Source organism: Equus przewalskii, chromosome 13 (assembly GCF_037783145.1).
Source record: "Equus przewalskii isolate Varuska chromosome 13, EquPr2, whole genome shotgun sequence".
NCBI lineage: Eukaryota > Metazoa > Chordata > Mammalia > Perissodactyla > Equidae > Equus > Equus przewalskii.
In genome coordinates this window covers 18614325-18631340 of record NC_091843.1, presented here as the reverse complement: position 1 = coordinate 18631340, position 17016 = coordinate 18614325, and the positions used below count along the sequence as shown (strand labels likewise).

Here is a 17016-nt window from a genome sequence, read left to right as displayed (position 1 = left end):
CACCCTCCTCACTGTATCAGACTCTGCAAAAGGGAGGCCTCTTATTCTAGGAGCATCTGAGACCTAAGTGTTTGCTTCCTTACTCCTTGACTGCAAGGCACTTTGAGCATTTAGCCTTTTCTTATACACAGGCACTCAATAACCACTTTTTCAAGACAGGACGAAGAAGAGGTGATTTATGTGTTTTAACGTAGAACTATGTAAAATATAACTTATCTGAAGTGAGACCACTATTAACAACAAAATTTTCAAAGTCGTAAGAAGCCATCATTTTACCCCCATCACTCTTTCACATGATGTTTCCATAGGTGAATAAACAACAAATTTCCTTTCTTTTATTAGGAAGAACTAAACTACAATCATCTTAATGTTCGGGGTGAAGTTTCACAGCTCTCTCTTACCAACTTCCTATCCTCAGTGAGGCATTACTAACCCTCCCTACATTCAGTTTTGCACGTGTAAAACGGGATAACACTATGTCCTACCTTAAAGTATCAGGTGAAGATTAATAGGTCAATAATGTTAGCCATTTTTCTTGGCTAAAATTTACTTCATTTAAGTAATTCGATCTTATTTTCAACTAATACTTTACTAGAGTTTGGGATCCTTTCTGTATCTTTATTATCTCAATGCAAGGATAACCCAGCCAATTATTTTAAAGCTGTTTCTAACAAATGAGCTGTGGAATCTGATATGTTTACCCTCATGGAGTTTAGCAACAAAACTATGGTCTCTTAAAAATCCTAAAACCTAATTCCTGCAACACAACACTGTGCTGTTCGAAAGTGGAGACTCCACAGCCCTGCCCAAGACTGACTCAGACTGTGCCAGGGTGGAAGCCAGGGTCTGCACTGTTAGCAGGCCCTTCTGCCTCAGCTTGTCCTAAGGTGACGATACTTCTGTCCCCTGTGAACGCCCACCTCGGCAGAGGAAGGCTTCCCGATCAGTGAGATGGCAGGCTGACTACTGGCCCCCACCTGAGCTTTTTCTAAAAGAACGCGTTACAAATACTCTAGGAGTTGACTAAAAAGACACAAAGTCTCTCCCCACCCCTTCTTTGTGCAGAAGGAGGGTATTTATTAACTATTAGTGACTCACTCTGACCCTTACCCACCTTCGGGCTGCTTTAATCACTACCCAAAAATTCTAAAGGAGAAATATTCAAGTGTTATGGCTTAATTAAAAATAACTTCTGGGGAAAACTAGGTGAGTGTACAAGAGACTTCTCTGTACTATCTCTGCAACTTCCTGTGAATCCATAAAAAGTTTTTAAAATAGCTATCTTCTTAATAACTTAGGAGTAACAAGTGCCAAAATTTTGAGGGAGAATAGTGGGGCTTAATAGTCATTTTGTGTCAAGGCAAGAGAAAATCACTATGAAAAAGAATCCTCGGCTAATATAAAGGTGAAACAAATGTAAATGTATTTAAGCCAGAATTCAAAATGTGGCTATTATAGGAAGTACGATATTTCTGGTATTTGGGTTCTACTTTAGATGTGAATTTTATTGATGACTAAAATTCAGTAACAGCTTTGCCTAAATGAAGCCTTTATTCACCCACTGATAAGCTTTACAGAATTATGGTATTTGCTCAAGATTTCTAGCATTACCAATCAATCCTATAGCTAACTATGCCTCATTTTTTGGAGTGAAGCTCGTAACAATCATCCAAATTCCCTTTCCAAAGGAATACAACAAACTAAAAATTTTTACCAACAACTCCATTTTTTTTAAGTCAGATATATTTAGAATTCTTACCTCTTACCTCTGAAAGTGTTTTTAAAATGCTGATGTAGTGTCCATCAGCCTTAACTTCACAGCAAACTCAATCAACTCATCTCTTGACCTTAGATTACATTATTTTCCTTCCTGTTTACAACAGTTTAATAGTGCTCAACTGATTCTCATTTTCTTCCCTCAATTCTGGTTGCCAAGCTTCAACTGCAGGAGGAAATTCTTTTTAAAATATTATACATTAAAAATAAAGAAACAGGGCCGGCCCGGTGGCATAGTGGTTAAGTTCCCACGCTCCACTTCAGCAGCTCGGGGTTCACAAGTTCAGATCCCAGGCACAGACCCAGCACCACTCATCAAATCACGCTGTGGCAGTGTCCCACATAAAGTGGAGGAAGATTGGCACAGATGTTAGCTCAGGGCCGATCTTCCTCACCAAAAAAATAAATAAATAAAAATAAAGAAACAAAAAACTAAGGTATTACAAACTTTAGGCTACCAAACAGAGGTCCTGAGGAATTCAACACTCAGGAAAAAAGTTCAGGAGGGTTAGTTGAGACAGACCCCAACATTCTGGCTGGACCAAATCTCTATCCAATAAACAGATCAACAGAAGAGAAGAAGAATCCTTCCCCTCCCAGAATTGTTCTCCTCTTACAGAGTCTGCAGTAGGAAAAAATTATGTGCAATTAACCACTTGAAAAATAGTATCCAGATTTATTTCATTTCAAGCAGATGATTTCAGAAACAACCTCTCCTTAAATTAGCAAGATTAAATTATAAAGGGAGGAAAACTGTGAAGCAAGCTTATTTCGGTTCATATTTCATCTCTGTGAGATTGGTTATTATGTCAAAGTTTAATCTCAGGATAAATGAAAGAAATTCAATAGTCAACTACATGCAACAGAAAATCTTACAAAATAAACGTACATCTGTGCCTGAAAAAATTAAAACTATGAGCTAGCACACCCACTTCTGGGTGTATACCTAAAATAATTGAAAACAGGGTCTCAAAGAGATATTTGCACACCCATGTCCAAAGCAGCATTATTCACAATAGCCAAAAGGTGGAAACAACCCAAGTGCCCATCAATTGATGAATGGATAAAATGTGGTATATACATACAATGCAATATTATTCGTAGTTAAAAAGGAAATCTTGTGGCCGAGTGGTTAAAGTTCTGCACACTCCACTTCAGTGGCCGGAGTTTGCAGGTTCAGATCCCACGCGTGGACCTACACCACTCATCAGCCATGTTGTGGTGGCATCCCACATACAAATAATAGAGGAAGACGGGCAAAGATGTTAGCTCAGGGCTAATCTTCCTCAAACAAAAAGAGGGAGATTGGCAACAGATGTTAGCCCAGGACCAATTTCTCACACCCCCCAAAAAAGGAAATCCTGTCAAATGCTACAGCATGGATGAACCTTGAGAACATTATGCTAAGCGAAATAAATCAGTCACAAAAAAACAAATACTGTATGATTGCACTGACATAAGATATCTAAAGTAGTAAATTCATTGAAACACAAAGTAGAATGGCGGCTGCCAGGGGCTAGGGGGAGGGGAAAATGGGGAGTTGTTTAACGCATATAGAGTTTCTGCTTTGCAAGATGAAAAAGTTCTAGAGATCTTTTTCACAATAATGTGAATGAACTTAACACTACTAACTGATCTGTACACTTAAAAATGGTTAAGATGGTTTATGTTACGTGTCTTTTTTGCCACAATTAAAAAACTTTTCAAACTGTGTATCTACTAATGTAGAGGAGAAAGTTTGATGAGAAACAGTGAATTTCATGGTGGCAAAGGAATTATCAGCTCAAGAGAAATAACAGTCAGTGCCCTGGAGAATGACAGGACAACATGCCGCCCTAAGCGAGAATCTCAGGGAACACGTCAAAGACGCTACACGCCTGCGCTGTGCTGCTGCGAGAACAGCACTGCCCGCGCAGCCTGAGCCTCTCATGAGCAAGGAGCAGGCGACCCTACGCCAGGAATAGCCCCTATTACATGTATTCTTTATTATCCTGCAACCAAATGCAATGCACAATCATTTACTGGAGGAGGAAAAAAGTTTTAATGGACATTACTGGCAAAATTCACAAAATAATGAAATACGGGCTGCGAATTTGATAAAGCACTGTCAATGGTTCTTGAATTTGAAAACTGTATTGTGGTTACGTCTGAGAATATCTTTATCTTAGGACATAATTGCTCAAGTGTTACGGGGTAAAGGAGGACGACGTGTGCAACCTATTCCCTAACAGTTCAAGAAGAAACTGTGTACACCAAGAATGATAAAGCACGTGGCGAAATGTTAAAACTCAGTGTACGTTGTTATAGACCTTTATGATTTCAACAAAATAACTGAAAAACAAATTAGTGAATCTAGATAGACTTTATAAGAGTTCTCTATGTTTGAAATTATTTCAAAATAAAGTTTAAAAAACTAGTTTTTAAAAAGTATAATCTTAAATACAGTTTACCTCAGTTCCACCAAAAATACTGTTTTATATACTGTTAATCAAAGTATACAAAAAAGAGGGGCCACCCCCTGCCCAGTGGTTGAGTTCCCGGCTCTGCTTTGGTGGCCCAGGGTTTCACCAGTTCAAATCCTGGGCCGGACATGGCACCACTCATCAGGCCACGCTGAGGTGGTGACCCACATGCCACAACCAGAAGGACCCACAACTAAAATATACAGCTATGTACTGGGGGGCTTTGGGGAGAAGAAGGAAAGACAAGAAAAAAGAAAAAAGAAAATTTGTCCTACTTGAGCATAAATGTCAGCAAACTCACCTCAAGTGCCACTAAGCACAAACTCTACATTGGAATGCAAGTATGCTAATTATCGGAGAGTATAAAGCGAGGTCCCAGCTGTGGGGCCCAACTTCAGGAGTGACCAGAAGGCACCAGTCCCTGCCACAAGGCTGCAAGCGCAGAGGGAAAGGAACCCCCGCAGATGGCGCTCAGGAGGGTGCTCTGCAGGAACAGACCACGCCCAGAAGCGCCTAGCAGATTAAGAGAAGAGTGGCTACCTATTTTTGAATGTTGGTAACCAACTTAAGTTGGTTTACAAAGTAAAACACTGAGCAGGTGAGGCAACAACCACGAGGACCAACGCAGCACAGGAAGCGCCATCAGCAGCCTGCTGCCCTCCTCCACAGGAGCCAGGCAGGAGGCTTCAACAAGCCCTGAAGTAACAGTGGTCGCAGCCGAGAAGCGGGGGGCAGAAGAGGCTGTGCACGAGGGCGGGCATCATTAGCAGGGTCAGGGAGAGTGCAAGGAGGGAGAACGCTAGTTTCTGGAGAGGAGGTCAGTCAGGATGTCTGATTACACAGTGACGGGAATGAAAGCGTCCAAACCATTTTGTTAAAAACTGAAGCTCAGCTATGCTTGTCTGGTCCCATCATTCAGTAAGTACAAGGAAGAGCACAAAAATACCTTCCTTTCCCTAACTTTGAAATGTGTCATTCTCAAGGGTGAGCCCTTTTCAACTGTTTTAAAAGCATCCAAGCAGCAGAGACTTTAAGGACTCAATTTCCCTGATGAGACTGTAACTTCTCTTCGTGAGAAGGCCCACCATTCCTCACTAGCCATCGGCCCAGGGATTAGTGGGAACACAGGAATGAGCTGTCTCCCACTCTCCATTCATGCAAGAAGCTCCTAGTTCTCTCACTCCCTCGTACAGTAATTGTCATCCTTCCTCATTAAGCACAAGGAGGAAGTTATATTTCACCAGTGTTATCTGAAGCTTCTACAGTCTCTCAAGGTATTTTAAAGATGCAGATTAAACTGTGGGCCACAATACAATGAATTTAAGTTAAGTGGCTATTCAAGCAAGCCCATATTAACTGACTATAATAGCTGTTGTCATTCATCCTACTTCTGCTACTCAGTAGCTACTGCATAAAATAGAATAATAGTTAACACTTACTATATGGCAAGTACTATTCTAAATATGTACTCATTTACATTAATTGATATAATCATCACAACAGCCCTATTAAAGTACTATTATTATCCCCATTTTACAGTTGAGGAAACTAAAGAACAGAGAGGGTAAGTGACCTCTCCAAGACGACACAGCTAGTAAGCAGTAGAACCAGGATAGAAATGCAGGCAGTCAGCCCAAAGTCGGGTTCTTAACTACTGCCTGCCCTCATCTCATCAAGTTACTTGAGCGCTCTTCTCGACCTCGCTTCCCCACGAAGGGAGTGGAGCAGCTAGCAGGTCCACACGCTCTTTTCTGAATTCTATGGATGTAGACAGGCTTCAGAATTTGTAATTTTTCTGGTTTGCAAAAGATAATAAGCACCCTATTATCAAGCGTATTAACATTTCAGCAACTAAACGAAAGGACATTCACACTAAACGGGATAAATAGACTTAACAGCCTCACATAATTTCAGGTTAGGATAGGTTTTGCCACCAAAAAAAGTATCAAAAAACTAACAAAAGTTCAGTTTTCAGAGCTTTTTGGATTTTGGAATTGCAATTAAGTAACATGATAGAACTGTCAGCGTGATTAAATAAAAATGGGGGCCGGCCTGTGACCGAGTGGTTAAGTTTGCCTGCTCTGCTGCAGCGGCCCGGGGTTTCGCTGGTTCGGCTCCTGGGCGCAGACATGGCTCTGCTCATCAGGCCACGTTGAGGCAGCGGCCCACATGCCACAACTAGAAGAACCCACAACTAAAATATACAACTGTGTACTGGGGGGATTTGGGGAGAAAAAGCAGGGAAAAAAAAAAGATTAGCAACAGGTGTTAGCTCAGGTGCCAATCTTTAAAAAAAAAAAAGATTAAATAAAAATGTACATAATTGCTTACCATACGGGCTAGTACACAGTAAGCAGGCACAATATATGGTAATTATTATACTAAAATTAAAATTATTCCATTTTATTAACTGTAATTGAATAGATGATGTATTTAACTGAAAGCCCCAAGTATTACAAGGGTTCTGCAGGAATTCTGGGTGCCCAAACGGTGAGGAGAGGAGGACGACGACTAGCAGCATAAAAACAAAACATGCTCCAGTGATGAACCAGAGTACCAGGAAACATCTTCCTGCAGTAACTGGTGGGGAGGGAGCTGCAGCAAAGTCTTAAAAGGAGGGCACCCAGTGGTGCAGTGGTCAAGTTCGCATGTTCCACTTCAGCGGCCCGGGGTTCGCTGGTTTGGATCCCGGGTGCGGACATGGCACTGCTTGGCAAAAGCCATGCTGTGGTAGGCGTCCCATGTATAAAGTAGAGGAAGATGGGCATGGATCTTAGCTCAGGGCCAGTCTTCCTCAGCCAAAAGAGGAGGATTGGTAGTAGTTAGCTCAAGGCTAATCTTCCTCAAAAAAAAAAAAAAAGTCTTAAAAGAACACTCTCTAGCCATAACAATTTACTCAAATCTTCTTAAAAAAGTCTATTCAATACTCTTTTATAAAAACCACAGATAGCTTTTGGAGGTGGGAAAAAAACAGGTTAAACACTAATAATTTAGATGTTAAGCTCTCAATCATATACCTTCAAACAATCCTCTAAAAAAACTTAACCTGGATAAATAGGTTTTGAAATAAAAATGGAAACAACTATAGTAGAGAAAACACATGCTTCGGTCTATTTAAAAGCAAAAATAGCAATAACAGCTGTATAGTATTCAAATTATTTAACTTCCTAATAGTAAATTCTTCTTTTAAAATAACCATCCAAAAAAATGATAATACCCACAAAGTGGCAAAGTATTTTTAAGAGTAGACAAATGTTGACTTCACTTGCATACATCACCTACAGAAACATACTAGACATTTTCCCAAGAAAATGAACACTGGTATGAAAGGATCTTTTTAATTATGAATGTAAGTACTCATCACAGTCTTCAAACACTTGGACACAATTCCCTTGGTCCTGGCTCTAAGATACCAATAAGCAGTTTTAAGTTTTCTATGTTTGCCATTATGATTTCTATGTACTTTCACTATTTCTTTTGTAGCATGTCCAGTAGGTCCACCACACAGAGGTCTAAATATTTCTCAACAGATGGGCTTTTTTAAAAAGGCACCTTATTCAATTTATTTCACTATTCCTATTCTACCAAAAACAGGTAGTCCTTACTGTATGTTAGTCTTTAAATTGTTTTCCAATTTGATCATCTAGCACTCAATGAATGCTGATCCTGTGCTCAACGAGCTTCAAATCTGACATTCTGTGATTCGTCTAATGAACAACGGAACTCCACTGTTACCAGAGCCAGGCCAACCAAGGCAAACCATTTAATTTAACACCCAGGACCACATAAGAAGAAGAAACCGCATTTCCAAAAATGCCCAGAGTTCATAAATTGAACTCAAGAGCAGTTCATATTTTAAAAGCGGCAGCTGTCGCCTGGTTGAGGAGTGAGGAGCAGAGCTCCATTACTTCTATCCACTAGGGTAACTCCCCACCAAAACCATAATGTAAATGGTAATGGTAAAATATAATTAAGTGTATTAGAATTAGAACAGGATTTGTTTTCAAATCTTAGAGAATTGTGTATCCACCGTCTAAAAAGGCATCTTCAATATATCTACTTATATCCGCCACTTAAAATTTTAGGCTATTTACTTAATCTCTCTGAGCCTTGGTGTCTTTATCTGTGAAATGGGGATTAACAGAATTTACTTCATTGGATTTTCCAGAGTAAAATGAAACAATGTATACAAAGTGTTTGGCACACTGCCTAGCATTAAGAGTGGGAAATACATAGTAGCTATTATTAATTACAGAAAGGAAAGCTTGGCAACCTCCCTAGATGGCGGGAATAGGCAGAAAAGTGAAATCAAATATTAGCTATGTTTTTAAAGCTGAAAACCACAATTCTATTGTAAGCTGACTATATATAATTGGTCCCAAGGGGAAGAGATGAAAATTATGAACTACTTAAACTGCTAGTGGGCAACCAGATTTAAGAAACCATTTGCAAGTCTAATCACCAGTTCTGCAGTAATGATCAGGATCTGCCACCCAAGTGGCCCATCCCCACAGGTACTGCTTACTTTGTAATTACATCACAATCAAAATTAACCAGTAACTTTTAAAATAGATTTAGCAAATTTATAGTCCTACTATTTTGGCAAAACTACCCCCTAAAAATCAGTTATCTCCAAATATGGCTCAAAAATCATCTGAATCAGAATCACCTTGGTAAAAATGCAAATTGGTGGAGTGGAGCTCAGAAATCTTAAGCAATTTGTTTTGAGGACCACGGCCCAAAAGTGTTTAGCAAAAACATTCTATATTAAATTCATCCAGACTGTAACTTAACCTCCACTTTCTTTCTTGCAAGATCTACCAGTACTAGAGCAAGCTCTGTTCTGCTGGGAACGTGTGCCTGAATTAATTTGAGAATTTAGGGAGAACAGGACAAATAAATAAGGCTGCACTTCACAGGCACAACAACTACTAAGAACATTTTTCATTTTTTCATCAATGTGTAATTTACTCAGCCATAACAAGAGTTGAGTACATAATACAGAAACTCTATAACAACCACCCACAGGAAAACTGATCTTAGCAAAATTAAACCTAGTTTCATCCAGGGCTTTGCTTTAAAACAGTACACAGTGAAGTATGGTCTTATTCACAAATAAAAGGCTGAAGATACACCTCATTAGAAACCACAAGTCCAACAAAACATGCCTGAAATAGTCTGTGTATAACACATCTAGTTATTTACTTTATAAAATTTAGTTATAAAATTTATTTTTAATACCATAATGTTAAGGATTCTCTACACTCAAACTGGGTGCCTTTTTTTTAAAGATTTTATTTTTTCCTTTTTCTCCCCAAAGCCCCCCAGTACATAGTTGTATATTCTTACATAGTTGTGGGTCCTTCTAGTTGTGGCATGTGGGATGCCACCTCAGCATGGCCTGATGAGCAGTGCCATGTCTGCACCCAGGATCTGAACCGGTGAAACCCTGGGCAGCCGAAGAGGAGCGCGCAAACAACCACTTGGCCACGGGGCCGGACCCTCAAACTAGGTTTTAAATGTCCAACAACTAACCACTTCCAAAGGAAGAAAACTCATTGCAGTCCAACATGGGATGGAAGAGCTCACTCTCAATGCAGTACGCACACCAGCAGTGGACGTCCTAGTGCTGTCTGGGTTAGAAAGGGATTGGCACCTGCCTCTATGCTACCTTGCTGTGGGAACCCTGTATCAACACCTTGAGATACAAGCAGAATAACCACCCAAAAATATTTAAGTGTTTTAAATATGTGCAACTCAACACCATCATTCAAGCATTCTACTTGAGGCCTAAATTCTCAACCTGGAAGCTTAGTATAAGCTACTGATACCACTACTCACTGCTTCACCAGAATGGCTGTATATTTTTCCCACCAAAAGTAGGGCTATTGCACCATACGTTTGTTTCATGGTCTCTGTAAAGAAAAGAAATCATTGTCTTGGTTTATATTTCCTTAAAAAACAAGTAAATTTTCTACAAACTGTTTTAAGAATTTAGTAAAATCTGCAGTTTTCTAAAGAAATCACCTCAATTCTTTTTAATGCAACAGTACCCCACATATAGACACAAAATGTCAATGTTTGTAAAAGATCAATTCTGAAATACAATGAGCTACCTTTAATAAGTATGTATCACAAAATTAAAATCACAAGGGTTTTTAAGCATAAGCATTTACTTCATGATTCTTTTATTCATATCCGGTCCAAAAAAATGGAATTCAGACAGATTTTTCAGGATTTCAAAGTGGCTTTATAACTATTTTCTAAGATGTGAAGAACAGTAATAAACAGTTTAAATGATCCCTCTGTGTAGGAAGAAACGCTAGGTCCCCGTAAATACTGTCCCTTCAGGTGCAGATGGAGAAGGCTGAGAAACTACCTTTTCAGAAACCTGAGCTGAAGGCTTCTGCCCTTTGCAGATAATCTGGACCGGTTAAATGTGTCTATGTTTGGAATTACTAAAGTTGGAGGTGTGTGTAAGGGATAGATCTTAATGTTTGCAGGCAAGCAAGAGGTACCCATATCATTTCTGCTGACCCAAAACAAGGGACAGGTTTTCAAAGGAGGCCCTCAGAGGACTGAGGTTGTTGTCCCTTCAGTTTGCTTCTGAAGGAAAAGAACTATTTGTTGCTTTTTTAAGGAAGATTAGCCCTGAGCTAACATCTGCTGCCAATCCTCCTCTTTTGCCTGAGGAAGGAGGGCCCTGAGCTAACATCCATGTTCATCCTCCACTACTTTATATGTGGGACGCCTACCACAGCATGGCTTTTGCCAAGCGTTGCCATGTCTGCACCCGGGATCTGAACTGGCGAACCCTGGGCAGCCGAAGCAGAAAGTGTGCACTCAACCGCTGCGCCACCAGGCCGGCCTCTGGAAAAGAACTATTTTAAAAACATTTTAGAAATGCATCCAAGGGGATGCAACTGGAAAAAAAATCCATCATGTGGAAAATTCTCCCAAAGTCTATGGTTTAACAAATAAACTACAAGGGAATAAAAGTAATGTCAGGAGAACTATCGATGAAAAACTTACGAAACTTAGCAACCAGCTGCAATCTATAAACTTTACTTGGATCCTAATTTGAACAAAACTTAGGTGTTAATTGAGATGTTAATTTTGAGGTGATTTGTAAAATTTTTACTGACTAGATATATGATGACATAAAGCATTGTTGCTATTATTTTAGGTGTGATAATAGCAGAGTTATAATTTTTTAAGTCCTTATTTTTTTAAAGATCTATACCAACATATTTATGGTAAAGTGATATGTTTAGGATTTGCTTCAAAAGAATTCAGTGGAGGTGAGCACAGGATGAAACAAGTTTGGCTAAGAGCTGATCAATGTCAAGGCAAAGGCGATGGCGACATGGAAGTTCATTTCCCATAATAAAAACTTAAACGGGGGCCGGCCTGTGACCAAGTGGTTAAGTTCATTCGCTCTGCTTCGGTGGCCCAGGGTTTCACCAGTTTGGATCCTGGGCACGGACCTAGCACAGCTCATCAGGCCATGCTGAGGCAGCGTCCCACATAGCACAACCAGAAGGACCTATGACTAGAATATACAACTATGTACTGGGGCGCTTTGGGGAGAAGAAGGGAAAAAAAAAAAAGATTGTCAGCAGATATCAGCGCAGGTGCCAATCTTCAAAAAAAAAAAGTTAGACAAAAATTCTGGTACAACCACTGATTTATTATTCTGTCTAAAATAAGCATTAAGACAGTTTAGCAACCTGAAGGAATGCATATTATTTAACACTAAATGAAGAAACAAATTTACCTGTCAAAATTTCAAAAGCATAAGGTTAGGAAGAGAAGATTATAGGAAAACATAACTGAATTTGGGGGTTAGTTGATTATTTTTATCTGCTGGTATCACACTGTTGTCATTAGATATTGCTCATGAATTCACGAGGAGGCAGGTAATTCAAATTACCTAAGAGAGCTGGGTATAAAACAATAGTGGAGGAGTCTAGAGACCACATGGCTCACCTGAAAAGTATTCAGTTTGAAATAAATACTATGCTACATAAAATCTGTTTTTAACCAGATGTTCAAATATCCTCATTTTTAGGGTGACCACATCATTTATTGGCCAAAGCAAGCTACTCTGAAGAAAGAAAGGAGGAAGATGTAACAGTCAAACCAGGATGGTACCAAAAAACCAGACCACCAGGTCACCCTATTCACTTTACAAACATGTAAACAGAGGCATAAAGTTGGTTTGCTGGTTTGTGTCTAAATGAACTGTCTAAAGTCAAAATGAATTAACCTCATAAGAATTAGAGGGACTGGAGTCCAGAGAGGCACAGAGATTTGCCTAAAGTCATAGTGTTAATTGCAGAGGCTGGTTTTAGAAGTCAGAACCCAAGTATCCTGACACTCTATTCAGATCAATCAACTCTTCTAGTACCCCTTTCTTTCCTTTCCATTTTTTTTTTTAATTACATGTGTCCTGCTCCTTTTTTCCACAGAAAGAGTCTCTTCAAAAATGTGTTCTTCAATCAAATAACTCTAAACATAAGAGGGAAAGTGTACGATGACAGGAAGGTGAAGAATGTCAAATGCTTAGAAAAGCAGACTCTTGATCAACCCACACATGTATCAAATCTGTACTCGAGGGTCCAACCCTTTTTCTACAGGTGGAAAACTCTTCCAACTTTAAAAAACGTTTCTGTACTGTGTATACTGTCAGAATAAAATAATTAATAAAAGCAATAACTAGCCCTTTGGAAGACTGAAGAGAAGCACACATACACTGATGCTCCTAGTAGTCTCCAAATGTTAATTCTTTCCTGATCATCTCACCGAATAGGCAAGAACCAAGACTTCAGAACCTACTACGTGCTCCCCAATATACAGCTAAGCAGATGGGGAGTCTCCAGAGCAGGAGGTTCCATGGCTATTAGCTGACTAAAGAATCTGCTTGGCTCCAACACCCATACCCTGGGTATCACCCCATACAGTTACTGAAATCAAGATAAGCACTAAATTTCGGAAATATGCAACTCTTTACTTACTGTTTAAAAGAAAATTTGCTAGCCCAACTAACTTTCTAATATGAAACTAGAAATAGTATAGGCTTTAGAATCAGATCAACCTACAACCGAATCCTTACTTTGCTATTTACAAGCTAAATGACTGGCCAAATTAAATGAACCTCAATTTCCTCCTATATAAACGAAAAATACCGCCAGAGTTATGAAGACTAAAGCATGTGGTACAATGCCTAGTACATAACAGGCACTCAAGAGGAAGCTCTTGTTATTTTTACCTAAAAGTTTAATTCAATGGTCAATTCAAATAAGATACAAATCATTTTTAAAGCAACTGATGACGACAGTCACAGTCTGGGCAGAGTCCATAAACAGTATCCCCTGGATCATCAGTTAACCCCAAAACTGCACATGAAAATATGCAGTCAACGTAAGCACAGATTACAAAATCTATTAGCAGATCCATTTTTCCAAATTATATTGAATTATGAAAAAGGGATACCCAACTTGGTAATCACTGGTCCAGTAATAATTCCTTGAAGTGCTAAATTTTAAAAACAGTTTTATTTCCTCACCACTTCCACAATGGGTGCCTCCGAGCTTCTAGAAGGTAGGGACTGTGTCTCATACATATAGTATTCAGAATACCTGAGAGGGTGCCTTACACAATGTGTGCTGGATAAATATTTGTTGAATAAAAAGTTGATATGGTTCCCTTAATGGCTTTTTAAAAAATATCTTAATAACAGGATGCTCTCACTTCAAAACTTTAAAAAGTAAAAGTTCCTTAATAAGAACAGCTCCCTCAACAAAAGAAATTGCTGTTTATAAGAAGTACTGTTAGCAAAATAGATCAAAACTCAAAAAGTAAACTGCAATTCCCCACCAAATAAATTTTCTTAAAAATAAAACACCAACACAATGAGCACCTCGAAACAGGAAAGCACTAGCCATTCCATTTCCAGAAACAACTTACCTTTTTGCACCTTCCTTTTGCAGATTTGAAATCCAGATTCTCACACAGTCACTGGCCTTCACTTCTGTTTGATTCAATAGCATACACACTACTGAGTCTCACAGTCTTTCACTATCAAATACATCAGCAGAAAGCACACAAGTCTTATTCTGCTTTCTAACTATGAAAACAAAAGTGCAAAAGTCCTAACTCAAAATTCTTAAGAAAAATTAAAAAAAAATTGAGATTAAATATACAAAAAGTAATTGTAAGGGTCCCATCTTTTCCCCCAAACACCATACTTCAAGATGTATTTTAAACGGCTTTTTTCTCCAAGTGGGAAAAGATTCTTGCATCTTAACGGGAGGGCAAGGAGTTAAAAGAAAAACATACTAAAATAAGCCTTTTCCAAACAGGTGAGATACCATCAGAGTGTGTGCTGTTGCAGGAAACAGAATGGAGAGCCGTGAAAGGGAGTCTCTGCACTTCATATCTGCAAAAGAAGAGAATAAAAAGGTTAACAACTCTAGACCTAGAACAGATTACCTTCTTTACCTGTTTAAAGCAATGCCCATAAACATTTTAAATCAAAACATGTGGTGGTTAAGACAGAGGTTTGTGGGTGAACTCACCCTTCTTGTCCTTAATAGCTAAACTTAAATTGTATCTAAACTAATACATAAATATATAAAGATACATAAACTAATACATAAATCTAAACTGTATTACAAGTCAGATGTTTGAGCACTTTTATACCACATTATCTTACTATTAAAGGTTAAAAAAATCTGATTTCTTCAGACTTTTCTTAAAACTATTCTAATTAGCCAAATGTGCTTCCCTACTGAGCAGTTACCTAGGGGAAATTAGTTATAACAGTAACATCCAAAGGCTCATTTTTAATAAACGCTCCCCCCTCCCATAAGGAGTGACAGTTAACTTTTGGGGAACCCCAGTGCACACACCCCTTTCTCCAACCTCGTTCAAGTTAAAGGTTAATTTGAGAGCAGAGGTGCCTCCCAGGCCACCCCGCGCCCAGCACCCTGCTCCCTGCAGAAACCCGTCTGCCTTTTGCATTGCCCTCCCGCCCCAGGGTGGGTGAGCCAGGGCCCGGGGGCGGACGGCGGCCGGGGCTGGGGGCGAGATGGCGAGCCGGCAGGCCCCCGCGCCCCCCACCCGCTGCACACCTGCCCTCGCAGGCGCCCACCTGGCCGGGGACCGCCCTCTCCCGGCCCCGCGCGCCCGCCCCACTCGGAGCGCGCGCCACGCGCCGCGCGGGACCCCAGGGCGGTGCAGGCGGCCGGAGGCCGGGGAGACGGGAGCCCGGGTCCTCCCTGGGGACCGAGCGGGCCGGGGCGCCCGGGGCGTGCTGGGGGCGGGCGCGGTACCTTTTGGACAGATCCATGAGGACCCCGGAGAAGAGCTTTTCCCCGAGGCGGAACGACACGACGAGCGCGTCCTCAATGATGTGATCCAGCGTGACCCGCACCTCCGAGCCGGGGATGAGTTGCGACACCGCGGAGTCCCCGCCCGCCGGCGGCACGAGCGCCGGGGCTGCGGGCTGGGGCAGCGGCGGGTCCGGGCGCTCCTCGGGAGCCAGGGGCTGCTCCGGCGACGGGGCAGGGGAAGGCGGAGGGTCGGGCCCTTCCTGAGGCGCGGCTGCCGCCGGCTCCAGCACCCGGGCGGGCAGCTTCTCCTCAGCCTCCAGCTCCGGCCCCACCGCCTCGGGGCTGCGGGCGAGCTCCCCCGGCGGCGGCGGCGGTGGCGGGAGCGGCGGCTCGTCGGCCTGAGGAGAGGACTGTTGGCCGTCGGCCTCGCCGTCAGGCACCGATGCTTCAGTGGCCGTGACCGGGAGGGGGTCCGTGCCGGCCTCGCTGCCGGGGATGGGCTCCATCTCCGGCTCAGCCTCGCCGGCGCCCCCCTCCCCGGGGGACGCTGCAGTCGCTGCCGCCTCTGCAGCCACGGCCGCCATTTTCTTCCTGGCTTCTCCCTCCTCCGGGTCGGGCTGCAGCGGCGGCGGCAGCGCTGCTTGGTTCCCTGGGCCTTCCCCTCCCTCCCGCGAACAGTTTCGTCCCGCCCTTTCCCTGATGCTCGTTATTGGCACCGCGCCATTGGTCCGTCCTACACCCCTCCCGGGCTTCTGACAGCCCATTGGCCAGATGGCGACGTCTATCATCCAGTCAGCGCATCCCTCCCATGTAGAGCAGGAACTTCTCATTGGTCGGATGAATTGTCAAATGTCGAATCTTAGAGGCGGAGAGTGGGGACGGGGGAAGTCACAAAAGCTGAGCCGCAGACTCACTGCCTCTTTCTATTGGCTAGAAGAGGAAATAAACTTTTATGGTTGGCCTACACTCCTGCCCGTTATCAGCCAGGCTTTCAGGGGCGGGATAATGGGTGGAATCACGTGGCATGCCAGTTCTTTCAAAGGCGACCGTGGGGCGGAGTAACAAGGGAATGTGGGAGGGGTGCACCTTCCCAGAATCCCTGCGCAGAGGTCCTTAGAATAAATGTTATTTCTAGGCGCGGACCTGCTTGCGGCCGCGTGCGTTTATGACATGCTTCTTTGGGAAGGATAACCAAAGTTTGAAAATAATTCTACAAATGCTTTTTGAAGTCCTGCTGTGCTAGGTGCTGGGGATAGAATGATGTGCAAGACATTCTCCATAAGCTCAAGGCAGCCACTCCAACCCCGATAAAAGGAGTGTTTTCCTTGACTTCTCTTCACTTTCTAGGAACAATGCACCTACTTATTTCAAAGTAGGAAAGTGCAGCGCTGGCTCGCTGGCACAGGGTTAAGTTCGCAGGTTCTGCTTCCGCGGCGGGGGGG

At 41.9% G+C, this 17016-nt stretch overlaps 1 protein-coding gene across 8 annotated transcripts in view; it reads right to left on the bottom strand.

Annotated features, from left to right (window-relative positions):
• Positions 1-16285, bottom strand: part of PWWP2A (PWWP domain containing 2A) — a 33780-nt gene extending 17495 nt beyond the window's left edge. For 4 of the 8 annotated variants that reach the window (XR_011525094.1, XM_070569126.1, XM_070569130.1 and 1 more), the window contains exon 1: positions 15575-16240. Coding sequence is in view for 4 of the 8 variants with exons in the window: in XM_070569126.1 (XP_070425227.1) it covers positions 15575-16158 (584 nt within the window). In the remaining 4 variants the exon portion in view is untranslated. Of the gene's footprint in view, positions 1-10079; positions 10154-14207; positions 14682-15574 lie in introns of those variants that run through there. The other 4 variants (XM_070569125.1, XM_070569127.1, XM_070569128.1 and 1 more) reach the window with 4 other exon arrangements.
• Positions 16286-17016: the final 731 nt, after the last annotated feature.